Source organism: Protopterus annectens, chromosome 5.part0 (assembly GCF_019279795.1).
Source record: "Protopterus annectens isolate FY-2018-M chromosome 5.part0, PAN1.0, whole genome shotgun sequence".
Lineage (NCBI taxonomy): Eukaryota > Metazoa > Chordata > Ceratodontiformes > Protopteridae > Protopterus > Protopterus annectens.
Window position 1 is genome coordinate 362105698 of NC_056735.1, and position 13297 is coordinate 362118994.

Here is a 13297-nt window from a genome sequence, read left to right on the forward strand (position 1 = left end):
CCGTATAGTCGTATTTAAACATCGCTTACCAGCAGTGGGCAATGCATATTCCCGCTAATGTGTGCTAAACATGATCTGATGACCTGCATCCGACATGCATTACTCGTGCCTTCGGGATTACGTTACATCCCTTGCAGGACGTGGGACCGGGAACATGCACGATGGTCACTGCGTTTAACACATGGATATCTGGGATATGTACACGTGTTATGTTTTGTACGTGGAGTATACTACGGCTGTTACTCCATACTGCACTCACATGGGTAACTCAGTTTACATATTGATGAGTCCAGTTAATGGTATGTCCATGTGATGTTTACTGGATTTGCTCCAGCATTGGGTATGTATATCACAGTGAGCCACACGCGATACTGTACTACACCTTCAAACGACCATAGGTGGGGCATGCTGGGGTGACAAATACCTGTCATGGGTGCAACCCATGCCTTGACACAACTTCCATGATTTTATTGTGTGGAGCCCCTCATTAACGCAGCAGGGACTCCGTGATGACTGTGTGCAGAACAGTGCCTACACACGTGCTCCTGCGATTGCCTCTGCTCCACTAAGCGACAGTTGGTTACTCGATGTTGTGGAGACAGCGGACACTGTTTGCCCCGTTTGGTGTATGGCCTCTGACAATCGGCCGTGTACCTACCGATTTACCTGGGAACCTATACACACAGCACCACCATATGCTGATAGGCGCATGTACTGTTTAGGTGTTGACATTCCGTTTTCCATTAGCTGTTGTGTGTACAATGTTTGAGGGCTGCCTATGTAGGATTCACACAGTGGGCCACCTATACATTACAATTTACAGGTGGTCGTGTTTGTGTACCATCCATTTTACTGTGTGTGCAGGTGGAGAGGTGTCAGTCCGTAGGGGCCTACAATGTCAGAGCATGTGCTATGCGTTCCCTCTTTGCCAAGGCGTAGGCATATTGGGCATGCCTCCGTCTGCCTACTGGGGCTGGCACAATGTGTTCGTGGTCTTAATCCCTCTGTGCCTGTGATGGCCTTGGCAATTGCGGTGGGCTATGAGGGCCTTCACCATTTTGTCCCTGCTGCAGCTGTTTCCGCAGGATCATATTATGTAGCATGGCACATACTATGACGATGTGGGCACACGTGCCTGGAGAGTACTGCAAGGCTCCACCAGATGTGTCCAAGCACCGGAACCGTGATTTCAGCATCCTGAACACATGCTCTATGATGATTCTGGTTTGTTCGTGTGCCTCATTATGGCGTTCTTGCATGGGTGTGTGTGCATTTCTGATGGGAGTCATCATCCACGGCTCCAGTGCATAGCCAGCATCACCCACTAGGTGGCCATGTGGGATGTCACCCCTGACAAATACCTGATACAGCTGTGAGGCATGCCAGATATGGGAGTCATGGTAGCTTCCAGGGCTACCATCACACACATACATGATAATGCCCTGGCAGTTGGAGTGGAATCCCTTGCGGTTTATGTAGCGCCTACCATGCTCACCGCGTGGTGACTTGATTTGTATGTGCTTGCAGTCTATCACACCCAGTACTTCTGGATAGTGTGCCATGTGGTGGAAGTGACTCATATTGCCGGCCAACTCCTCCTGAGTTCGGGGGAAGTATATATGCTCATTGGCATATGGTAACATGGCATCCAGGAGCTGGTGTAGTACCCTGGATACCAATGCCTGTGAGATCCCCATTATATCTCCAGTTGGCCTTTGAAAGGTATCTGTGGCTAGTATTCGCAAGCTTACACATACCTTCGTGTCCACTGGGATGGGTTCCCCTCTGTTTCTGGTTCTCAGGCGTGGCCGGCACAGCTCCACTATTTGCTGTAAGATGTCCCTGTCCACCCTGTAATGCTGTACTATCTCCAGATCATGTAGCCCCTGGTAGGTTACCCTTAGTCCGAACACTCTTCTCCTCCTCCGGGGCCTGCAGTGGTTGTCGGCATCATTCTCCACAACACTGTCAGTCTCTAACACATGCTGATGAATCACAGCTATGGCAGCTCCCAGCATGTACATTTTAAAAGTTCCCCGTGTGTTTACACCTATGGTGCAGTATCTGGGAATACACAGGTGTGTGTAGGGTGCTTTCACACTTTATACTATTGTGCTGTGAACACCGATTATGTCATAGGGTGTGTATGTATGATCGTAGCTACAGGGTATCTTATGTGTTTTCCTACCGGTACTACTATTGTGGTGCCTTTGGTGTTGAATTACATTTGGCTGCCGTGGATTACCTCTTGACCTTCCCTTTACATTTCTGCATGTTCCACCTACCATTTTCTGGCATGCATCCAGCAGCCTGCTTTCATTTGTACTTTCCTAGACCACGCTTATCTTGCGTAATGTGTGCTATTGCCGGTCTACTGTCTGTTTGCTTTGATCTGCTATGACAGATCTCCTATCTTTGCAATCCAATGCTTCCCCTCCTTTCTTTGCATTCCAATGCCTCCCCTATCCTGTTTTGCAGGTTTCTGCGAGCGGACTTGTCAGCTGCCGTCGATTGGCCGCCGTGAGGTGATTGGTGTTAATTGCTCATTAGTATTCCAGTTACCCTACTTCGGCATTTCTTTCTTTTCTTCCCATGACCTTTCTGTTTGTGCTATTGTTCGTGGCGCGTGCATCCTCTTACCGGGTTTCGGGCACGTTTTCATCCCCTTATACATGCGCTTTCGGCCACCATGTGTGCTCTCAGCTAAACGATTCTATACCTTCCTCCCCACCCCTGTCCTGCAGCTTTGCTTAGCAACCTCCAGGCCAGATTTGCATTGCTCCAATGTGCTTACTGCTACGGTGGCACACCCCTCTGCTGATGTCATGTATCTCCTCTGAGCCACTCCTCGGTGTTATAGCGCTACGCCGTATGGTACAACCTTCATCCGGCGGGACATTTGCGATTCAGTATTACCTGCCTCATTTGCATGCCATTGACTACTAATTCATAGTTACCGCGCCGAACACTGTCGCAGGCCCTTAGCAACCCTTGCACCTTGGTTGTGGTGTTCCATGCCTACCATTGTGTATTAGGGTGTATGTTCCTGTTAGCGCACACATGCCCTGCGGTTGTACTGTGCGTTACTGTGGACATGACTGTGGACATGACATTAAATGTTGTTTTTTAGGTGGTGTGCATCTTTTCTTATGCCATTGGCATATGTTAACTTTGTAATACATGAGTCTGGTCCGCTTCCATAACTCCGATGTTCTGTTTGGGAAAATGTAAACCGTGTTTTTTGGTTTACATTTCCGTTGGCTTACCCTACGCCTGCACCACTTCATGAATCGCTATCTGCCTTCATTTGTATGGTGCGACACTGCACATGGGGTGATTAGCATACCTATGCCGTGGGCTGCACAGTTCTGGCGTACGCCGGTAGTGCACATGGAATTGGATCCTACCTGAATCGCTCTGCTGCCATATTTGGCGTTATTCCGCCTACGCTACGCCTGCGCCTGGCGCAAGCTTCATGAATCCCGGGGATTGTTTATAAATATTTTCTCCTGTTCCCATAATGTTAGAACTAGATTTGCATACGTATTGGGCACGCAATGCCTATAGCTACACCCATTCTCTGAATATAGTATTTTTCCTCAAATATAAAAACATTCTGTAATACAAGTTCTGAGGGTACAAATCAGCTCAACTTTATTAGCACTAAAATCTGTTTTCGTGCTCATGAAAGCCCTAATACTTTACACCAAACTCATTGGGGATGACCATTAATGCAGTGCTATGGCTAAAGTAACAAGTCATTAGCATCCCAAGTTGTCTGTCAATTCATACAAATCTTCCAGAAATCTTTGTGTCTTTCAAAACAGTGGCTACAGTGTCCAAAATAGGTTAGTCTTTTCAATGTAAATCAGAAGGGGCTCAGTTGCCCATCCTTTACTTGACAAAATAGGTTTCACAGGTGGCAGATGCTTGTCTTTGTGAACCTTGTGAAGTCCATTTAAAATGAGAACCACTCTTGGAGTTGGTATTTAATTTGCAGAGTGTTTGGGGGGCACAACTCCCCTGCAAAAACGTAAAAGTCGAAAATAATTTTTTATGGAATTTAGCAAACTGCAGTGAGTATTCATGTCAGTGTTTTAGATAGTCATGAATATTCAGTGGGATTTTCTTTAGCTGTGTGGGTATTGGTTGGTGGGCAGGGGGGTAGGTGGTGATAGGTATGTAGTTTGTTTTAAAATGATAGTGTACTGTTGCTGTGGTATGAGTTATTAGTTTTGTAATTGTGTTACCTTGGAGGTAAGGCAGAACGTTGTTTTGGTTTTGTGTACATCAGGCATTCAACATGTCAGCGTTGTGAGGTTTCGCTTTTGTGGTCTCAGCATTTTAAAAGTCTGTCTACTGACAATTTCTATCATGCAATGTAGACACACACACACATTGTGTATTTGTGTGTGTATATAATATATGTATATATGTGTGTGCATATATATATGTGTGTGTGTATATATATATATATATATGTTAGATATATATATATATATATATGTGTATATATATATGTGTATATATATATATATATATATATATATATATATATGTCGAGAGAGAAATGGGGGGTGATTGCCATTTAATCATTATTCATCTCCCTTCAGTGTCATTTATTATATCTAAGGTCTGACTCGAAATGGATTGCAATCCCTTTATTATAGTTTATAACGCACCAAATTGTAATTTCTCAGTTTCTGGCATTTTACATACTGCTTTGCTGTTTTAACTTCTTGAATTAAAAAAATGCTTTCAGTGATCATGCATACTTGTGAAATACGTGCCTTTTTTTTTTTGGAGAATTCAAACCTTTAACATTAATGGTTACAGTTTGCAGTGAAGTCATTTAGCTGTAAAATTACTACTTCAAAAGGAAAAACAAGAGCTAAAATCCTATAGGAACAAAATAGAGCAGAAAAAAGAAAAGATAGGCTAAATACAAACAGGAGACTATTCAGAGTACAATCCTGCAATAGATTGTGATTTGGCCTTGTCTTTTTTTTTCTTGCCTAATGTATTTCTCTGTTGTGGAAATTTTGAAGCTGCTGAAGTATCTAAGGAATCCTCAAAAAGCTGACGATTGACCATTTTCCTTTGTGGTTGGTGAGGGCGTTCTCTGATTTAAACATCAGAGGTGGCAAGGTGAGAGGGGTGTTGCAGCAGAGCAGACCTGCGCAAGCACAGCTGCAAACTTCACCGATCTTGAAGGTTTAGTGTACTCTTCCTTAAGCTTCAAAGGTGTTTGGGAAGTGACTGCACAGTCTGTCTTATCAATTGGTTGGATATCTTCAGTGTGAAAAGCAGGTGTTTGTTGGAGGTGTAGTTTCAAGTTTGAAGGCAATTTATCAAGCCTGCCAAAGTACTAATGCACTCTGTTATTTTAAAGCTTATTGTGTCAGAAAATTAAAGAGAGGGGGTTTTTGATAAAATGTCACCAAAGTGAAAGACTGCCGCTTGGCCACAAAAAAAAATGATACATTTTGATAAAGGCAAACCTGGTGGCTCCTAAGCATAAATTCTTTAACTTCCTTCATTTTTTTAAGACTTTCTTCCTTATCAGAAAAATTGACTAATATAAATACAACATGGTGCATTGGTTGACCCAGGTGTACGTCGAGGCGTGGGAGCAAATGTCCTCTCCCAATAACTGAGTGGTGAATACCACGTGTTCCAGGTAGATTAATACATAGTCCTATCAACAGTGTGTGGCATTTATCTAGTTGTGGTTTGTGTCCATTAAAGTGTCTGAATGCATACCAAATAATCTTTGTCACCAGGATGAAAAGGTTATTTAATGTCAGTTATTCTGGGAAACTAAATTTTTTGGGGGGGGCTCAAAATTAGCTTCTAATTGCTGTAGGTACCAAATGACATAATGTAGGCCTGAACTTTGACTGTTCCCTTTAAGCTGGCCTTATAGGAACACAGTAAAACAATATTAATGTAAGGCAGGCTTCTCAATTGCATTGCATGCAATCTTACAGAAAATAGATATATTAAATGCATTGAGTGGAATGTAAAAGATGCATTGAAGTGGCAGAAAGAAGAGAAGATGATCAAAGCATTGTTTAAATTCAAGTTGGGAGGTAAGTAATACGAACATGTTTCTGCATAGTACCTGTATCTAAAATGGGAAAAAAAAGTTGCTGTCTGTTTTTAACAAAACATATAAATATAGGTAATGACTTAAGTAGTGCAATAACTGCATTAGGTGAGAGTGGTGCATTTTGATGCAAGTAAACTGAAGTAAAAATGCTAGAGTAAAGCAAGTCGAGAAGGAATTGCTAGACTGACAGTGAGTTTTTTTTGCTTGTATTCTGTGCTTGGAGGCTGGGTCTGCTGTTGGAGAACTATAAATAGTTTCCATGTTTCTTTTTCAGCTAATTACAGCCAAACTTACGCAGATAAGCTCAAATATGCCTTCAAGTCCTGATAGTTCATCAGACTCTTCAACTGGTTCTCCAGGAAATCATGGTAATCACTACAGTGAAGGACCCAACCCAGAAGTTGAAGGCTGCTTGCCTGGAGTGGTTAGTGTTTGTTTACATTTTTGATAAGTTTATGTGGTTAGTTACTTTGAAGAGTTGGCTTACTTTCTGCAGAAGAGACAGGAGTTGTGTAACCAGTTTAGTGAAAAATCAACCCATTCATGATGGTACAGTTGACCTGCAATTCAGTCATGGGTTTATGTACCATACTGCAAACCTTGGTAATAAAATTCCAAATGCCCTAGTTGGGCATTTTGTCCAAGTATTCAAAGCTGAAGTTTATATTGACATTGTTTTGTATAAAAATATGAAAGTCTTTTACATCTTTCAGTTCAGTACAAATAATTCACATCTTGCAGAACTATTTTTCTCCACATAAAAGCGATCACAGATTAAGACATATGTGAAGCTTAAAGATTTGTTAAAGGTTAACAAAAAGTTGCAGATTTATTTATGCCTTCATTGCCACATTTTGTTTTGCTTTGTACTTTTTCCATTGAGTGTGTTGAGACATTTTCTGTATGCAAAATGTATGTATATACACACACTTTTGTTGATCATTCCAAACCTAAAATGGTATTTGTTTCTTCATTTCTGTAATTTTATTAACCAGGTGAATGTAGTGGTCCATAAACCTTTTTCAGCCACTCTGATCCAAAGGCAGTAGTCAAACAATAAGATGACAGCATTACATAAAACAGTAATAAAGCATGTCATCTAAATGGAGTAAGGCATATTCATATATGGCCCCCTTTCCCCCAGTTTTGCACATAGAGTGGCGTGTCACATCAGTAGTGAAAATCATTTATAGCCAGTGTTCACAACACCTAGTGGTTAGCTCTGCAGTCCATGTATGTAATAAAGCATATGTCATTAAAGTTGTACATCTGTAAAGTGCAGTTGAGAGCATAGTTAAAGTACAGTGGGTGGAATCAATGCATTCATCATACAAGAAAAGGTGGTACATGGAATGTAACAGAAGTTGGAATAGAGAGGAAGAGGAAATGTACTTTTAATTTCTCTGTCCTGGGTTGAAACTAAGTAATTTACATATGTGCATATGAATTGGTAAATTCAAAATCAACATTTTAGTGTACTGAAATTCCAAAAGGGTCTTGCTGCACTTTTAGTGGAATATGCTGCTGTTAATAAGTTTTGTAATAAATTTAAAGAGACTTTTGAGATATTGTCGTCTTTATGGTAGGTGCCAGATGGATTGGTTCATTATGCTTTTACTGCCACAGTCTTTGATTTGTTTAGGTAAAATACTGTGTTCAGCTCCAGCTCAGTATTAATAGCATAGTAATGGCCTTAAATCATCTTCGCTAACTTGTAATTGCATCACAAGTAAATGTCCTGTATTGTGTAGCTGTGATTAAAGTGACATAGCTTCAGTAATCTAAGTGGGTGGAGTCCAGTTCAATTTTTAACTGCACTGAAATCACTTGGGAGAGAGCAGCAGGCTATAAAACGTATTTTGTTAATGAATGTCATTTGCTGCTGAATGAAAGTTTCACAGCTGAGTCTCGAGGGTCTGAAATAGAATGCCTTTTACATATATGTATATAAGAAATACAGGGGTTTATATAGGTCTTTACTGTCATTCTTAACATTTAGCATTGTATTCTGTTTCTGCTGGATGTTGTACATGACATTTTCTCAGCATTCAGAATATAACCGTGATTTTAGGATAGGTGTTTTCCAAGTTCTAATTCATTGCATCCAGAAGTAAAAATCCTGTTTGTTCTCAGTAGGGAAGTCTTTTATCACAGGATATGTGACACTCCATGCAAATTAAGATCAATAATCATTATACAAAAATGAAGTTTTGTGCATGTCTTTGTACTTGGAATTGGCAGCTGTGTGTGATTTGTAGCTGGAGATCATGATATATTATTCTGAGCACTGCTGTAGTGTTATAGCTATGTAATCCCTGTATTGATGATCTTTGTGTTTCACTGTTGCAGTCATTACATTTGGGTAATCTGCTGGCAGGTTGCCCTCATTCGGCCTGAATTCCAAATTCTTGGGTCCTGCGTCAGTTGCGATCTTCTCTTCCATGAAGTCAGGTCGTCAGGTGTATAAAACATGCAGCCAACACCATTTTCTTCAGTCTTTCTTGCCACGTGGTGCCTGAAGCTGAAGCATTTCGCAAGTGCCTGTTGGCCGACTACTGAAATATTCGAGTTTGAGTTTCAGAACTGAAGTCTTCACTAAAGCTAAGTACCTCATTGGGGAAACCTTTTTCTTGCTTTTTACCGATGTCAGAACACAGTTAATTGTATTAAATGTGGGAAGCAAATACCTCATAAGGATTTCCATTTATACTGTATTCCTTGCCTAGGCCCTGATCACAACGTGCCTGACTGTCTGTTTTGTGCTAGATTGAACCAATGCACTATTAAATGTCGGTATATTTTTGCATCAGAGTATTTTGGGAACAGATTTAACTACCCAGAAATGTCGTCTGATAGCAATCCGACTACCAGAGTGCATAAAAAAACGCAAAGAAAAGGACAGAGAAAGGCAGTCGAGATCCAAAACCGACAATGAAGCTTCTCTTAAGCCAGTCGCCGGTTCACCGGTACTCAGTGAGGCACTTTCGCAGCCCCTGATGACCGCTACCTTCGAGTCGCAGGCTTCTACCGACACCCATGTGGAGTCTGGCATGCCGCAAGAAACTCAAGGTATTGGACTGACAGATGTATATCCCTCGGATGGGTCTGGAGCTGCTGAGCAGGCACCAGCTTCCGAGGGTGTATTCAGACCTCAACATTTGTATATCAAACAGACAGCTGCAAAATCAAAGGCAAAAGCAACTTCTAAAACTAAAAAAACGATGCCTGAGCCACATGCACAGGCCTCTATGCCTATAAAACAGATCAAAATGGCTGAAGACCTTATTACCTTGATCAGGGGGTACCCATCCCCCTCAAGATAAGAGGCCTAGGCAAGACTCATTATGAATCTTCAGATCAGGTTTCTATTTCATTTGATTCTTCTTCTGATCAGGAATTATCTTTACCTCCCTATGAGGATTCTGATGCTGAGGAGTCCATTCCATCTGCATCTCCTACTGAGGATTATTCATTTGGAGAAACCTTGCATACTTTGAGGGAGCATTTTCACTGGGAGAGTCAAGACTTCTCAGAATCAAAAAAGAGGCTAAGGGATTTCCTTCTCCCTCAGCACAAGCCTCAGCCATTCCCCCTGTTTTAGACATTGTGGATGATGTGTTTTTGGAGTCAAGCTTGACCCCTGATTCCTTGCCTCCGGCTCCTAGTAAGCCTGACAGATATAACAGGGTCCCTGACTCACATACATTTTTATTTAGAAACCCTGCTGCTGATCCTGAAACTATTTCACAGGGTCCAAAGAGAGTTAAGGCCTCAACAGCAAAAACTCCCACCCCCTCTGACAGAGATTCAAGGGCATTGGACAGATGGGGGGGGGTTTATACATCTGCAACCTTGGCAATCAGGGCCTTAAATTGTCAATTTCATATGCTTAAGTACCAACATGTTACGGGATTGCTGAAACAGAAAAATTATATTGATTTCAGAATGCACAGAAAATAAAGAATTGCAGGAATTATTGCATGCAACTGAACAAGTTGGAAAGCATACTTTGCAATGTGATTTTGCTTCTTTAGAGGCCTCCTCCAAGGCCGCAGTTACTGGATCTGTGATTAGGAGGCATGCCTGGTTGAAGGAACAAAATTTGCCTGATCATGTTAAAGCTAAATTGCTAGATGTGCTTTTACAGCATGATTCTCTGTTTGGTATTAAGGCAGAAGAGGTTTTAAAGAAAATGGAAGACAAAGCTAAGTCTATGCAAACTGTTAGACTTCTTACAAGTGCAGCCACCAAGATTCAGTAGACACTGGTCTTCAAAAAATTGGTCCTTTACTGTGTCAGACAGAGCTCAAAGGGACAAATCCAGACGCCCTAAGGGTTCCAGATACCAGGCGCAGGACTCATACAGGCCAAAGCAATGGGGCGCATCCACCTCCAAACCTAGAGGAGATAAAGCGCAAACCTACAGAAAGCAATCCCAATGACTTCCCTCTGCCTACACCAAGCACTTATCTTTTGGCAGCTCCCATAGGGGGGAAATTAGCACTTTTTGCTCAAAATTGGCAGTTAATAACCCAGGACAAGTGGATACTAAACATCGTATCACAGGGATACAGATTCCATTTCTACATTCTGCCAATGGCAAATGATTGGCCATATCTGCCAAAAAATCAATGGGCAGAGGCACAGTAACAGGTTACGTCCCTCATGGAAATGAGGGTCATTCAGACAATACCAGAACAGGAAAAAGGACAAGGTTTTTACTCATGACTGTTCTTGGTACCCAGAAAGGACAAGGCCTGGTGGCCAGTACTGGATTTATCGACTTTGAACACATACCTGGACATTCCAAAATTCAGGATGCTGACTTTGCAGCAGCTTCTGCCCATGCTGGGCAAGAAATCTTGGCTGGTGACTTTAGACCTAAAAGAAGCATACCTGCATGTCCCAATAAGACAGTCGTGCAGAAGATAACTCAGATTCAAGGTTGGCTTAATGCATTACCAATTCTCTGCACTGCCCTTTGGCTTATCTACTGCACTCAGGGTCTTTACAAAATGTGTGGCACCAGTAATTGCATTTTGCAGACAAAGAAGTATACAAATATATCCTTACTTGGACGACTGTATCATTCAAGCAGAGAACAAGGACACTCTTCTTCAACACCTGGCATTTGTGAAAAGGCTTTTAACATGCCTAGGGTACACAATAAACGAAAAGAAATCAAAACTGGTACCCTCTCAAAAGATAACATTCCTGGGTGCAAGCTTAAATACAACTGCCCAGATGGCTTACCTCATGCCAGACAAACAACGGCAACTGACTGCTTACTTCAAACTGATGGCAACAAAAACCCAGTCTTCTGCAAGACAAATTCTGCAGGCTCTGGGCTTAATGGCATCCTGCATCCTTCTCATTCCGTATGCAAAAATGCATATGAGGAAACTTCAGTGGTACCTAAAAAGTTTATGGAGTCAACATTCTTACAGTCTGGAAACAATGATTCCTCTCATTTCCTGCCTGCAACAGGAGTTTCTATGGTGGGCAAAGGCCTGTCACCAAAACATGGGACGGCCCTTCACTCTACCCCCTGCCAGCCAAACCTTAACCGACGCATCAGATTATGCCTGGGGGGCCCACATGGCAGGAAGATGCATTCAGGGCATATGGGCACCAAAACAAATGCATCTACATATCAACCAGAAAGAGATGCTAGCTGTTCAAAATGCCCTAACAGCCTTCAAGGACTTACTTCATCCAGGACAACTACTGATAGACAACACCACAGTCATGTGGTATATAAACAAGCAAGGGGGCACACACTCCTACCCCCTTTGCAGATTAGCCATGACACTTGGGACACAGCTTTGACCTACCAAATACATCTTCAAGCTCAATTCCTGCCAGGAAAACAAAACACTCTGGCAGACGATTTAAGCAGAAACCTTATGGATCCTCACAAGTGTAAACAAAATCCACAAGTCTTCAGCATGATAACAGAGAAACGGGGGAGCCCAGACATAGATCTATTTGCCTCTCCTCAAAATTATCAATTGAAAAGATTCTGCACAAGGACTTATCACAGACAAGCATGGAAAGTGGACGCCCTATCCTTCATTTGGAAAAACCTATCCGTTTATGCCTTTCCTCCTCTGCCGCTTCTACCCATGGTCCTCCTAAAAGTCAGACAAGAGAAGCCAAAGATATTAATTGCCCCGGATTGGCTCCGCCAATACTGGTACCCAATCCTAAGGAACTTCTCTCAATACCCAGCTTGGACCTTGCCTCAAAGACCACCAATTACTTTCACAGCAAAACAATCAGATCCTGCACAATCAACTACAGACACTGAACCTGGCAGCATGGCTGATCATGTAGTCCTACAAAACACACCTCTCAGTAAAGCTGTGATGGATGTCATTTTGGAAGCCAGAAGGCCTAGTACTAGAAAATCTTATGCTGACAAATGGAAGAGATTCTGTGCCTGGAATCGAGCGCAAGGAACTGATACAGCAGAACCAAATATTCCTCAGATATTACAATACTTAACTGAGATGCTTGACAAAGGCCTATCTTTCTCATCAATCAAAATCCATGCCTCAGCCATTTCGGCTCATTACAATACAGAGCCACCAATCTTTTCTCATACTTTACTAAAGCAGTATCTTAGAGGAGCCAAAAATTTAAGGCCCCCCTAGAAGATCACCATTACCTGCATGGGACCTCAATTATGTGTTGGAAAAACTCACCCTGCCTCCATTTGAACCAGCTGCTACCACTGAGCTAAATTTCTTATGGAAAACAGCTCTGCTACTAGCAATTACTTCAGCAAGAAGAGTTTCAGAGCTACAGGCCCTCATGGCTGTAGAGCCTTTTATCATATTTTTCCCAGACAGGGTGTCTCTGAGGACAAATCCTACTTTTATGCCTAAGGTGGTTTCCAGTGTGGCTCTTAACTAAACAACTGCCAACTTTTTATCCAAATCCGCAGAACAAGGGGGAGAGAATTCTGCATTCCTTGGACGTACACAGACAGCTAAGATTCTAATTGAGCAGGACAAAAGCTCTAAGAAAAACTGAGCAATTACTAGTGTCATATGCTGCAGGATCAGAAGGAAAGGCTATTTAAAAGCATCCAATTTCAAAGTGGATAAGCCACTGCATCAGTTTCTGCTACTTACACCATGGTAAACCTGTGCCCAGGGGCATTAGGTCTCATTCCACCAG

General features: G+C 42.2%; 1 protein-coding gene across 1 annotated transcript in view; it reads left to right on the plus strand.

Annotated features, from left to right (window-relative positions):
- Positions 1-13297, plus strand: part of USP9X (ubiquitin specific peptidase 9 X-linked) — a 5037693-nt gene that overhangs the window by 2254565 nt on the left and 2769831 nt on the right. Inside the window, exon 16 of the mRNA XM_044071835.1 lies at positions 6387-6536. Coding sequence (XP_043927770.1) covers positions 6387-6536 — 150 coding nt within the window. The remainder of the gene's footprint in view (positions 1-6386; positions 6537-13297) is intronic.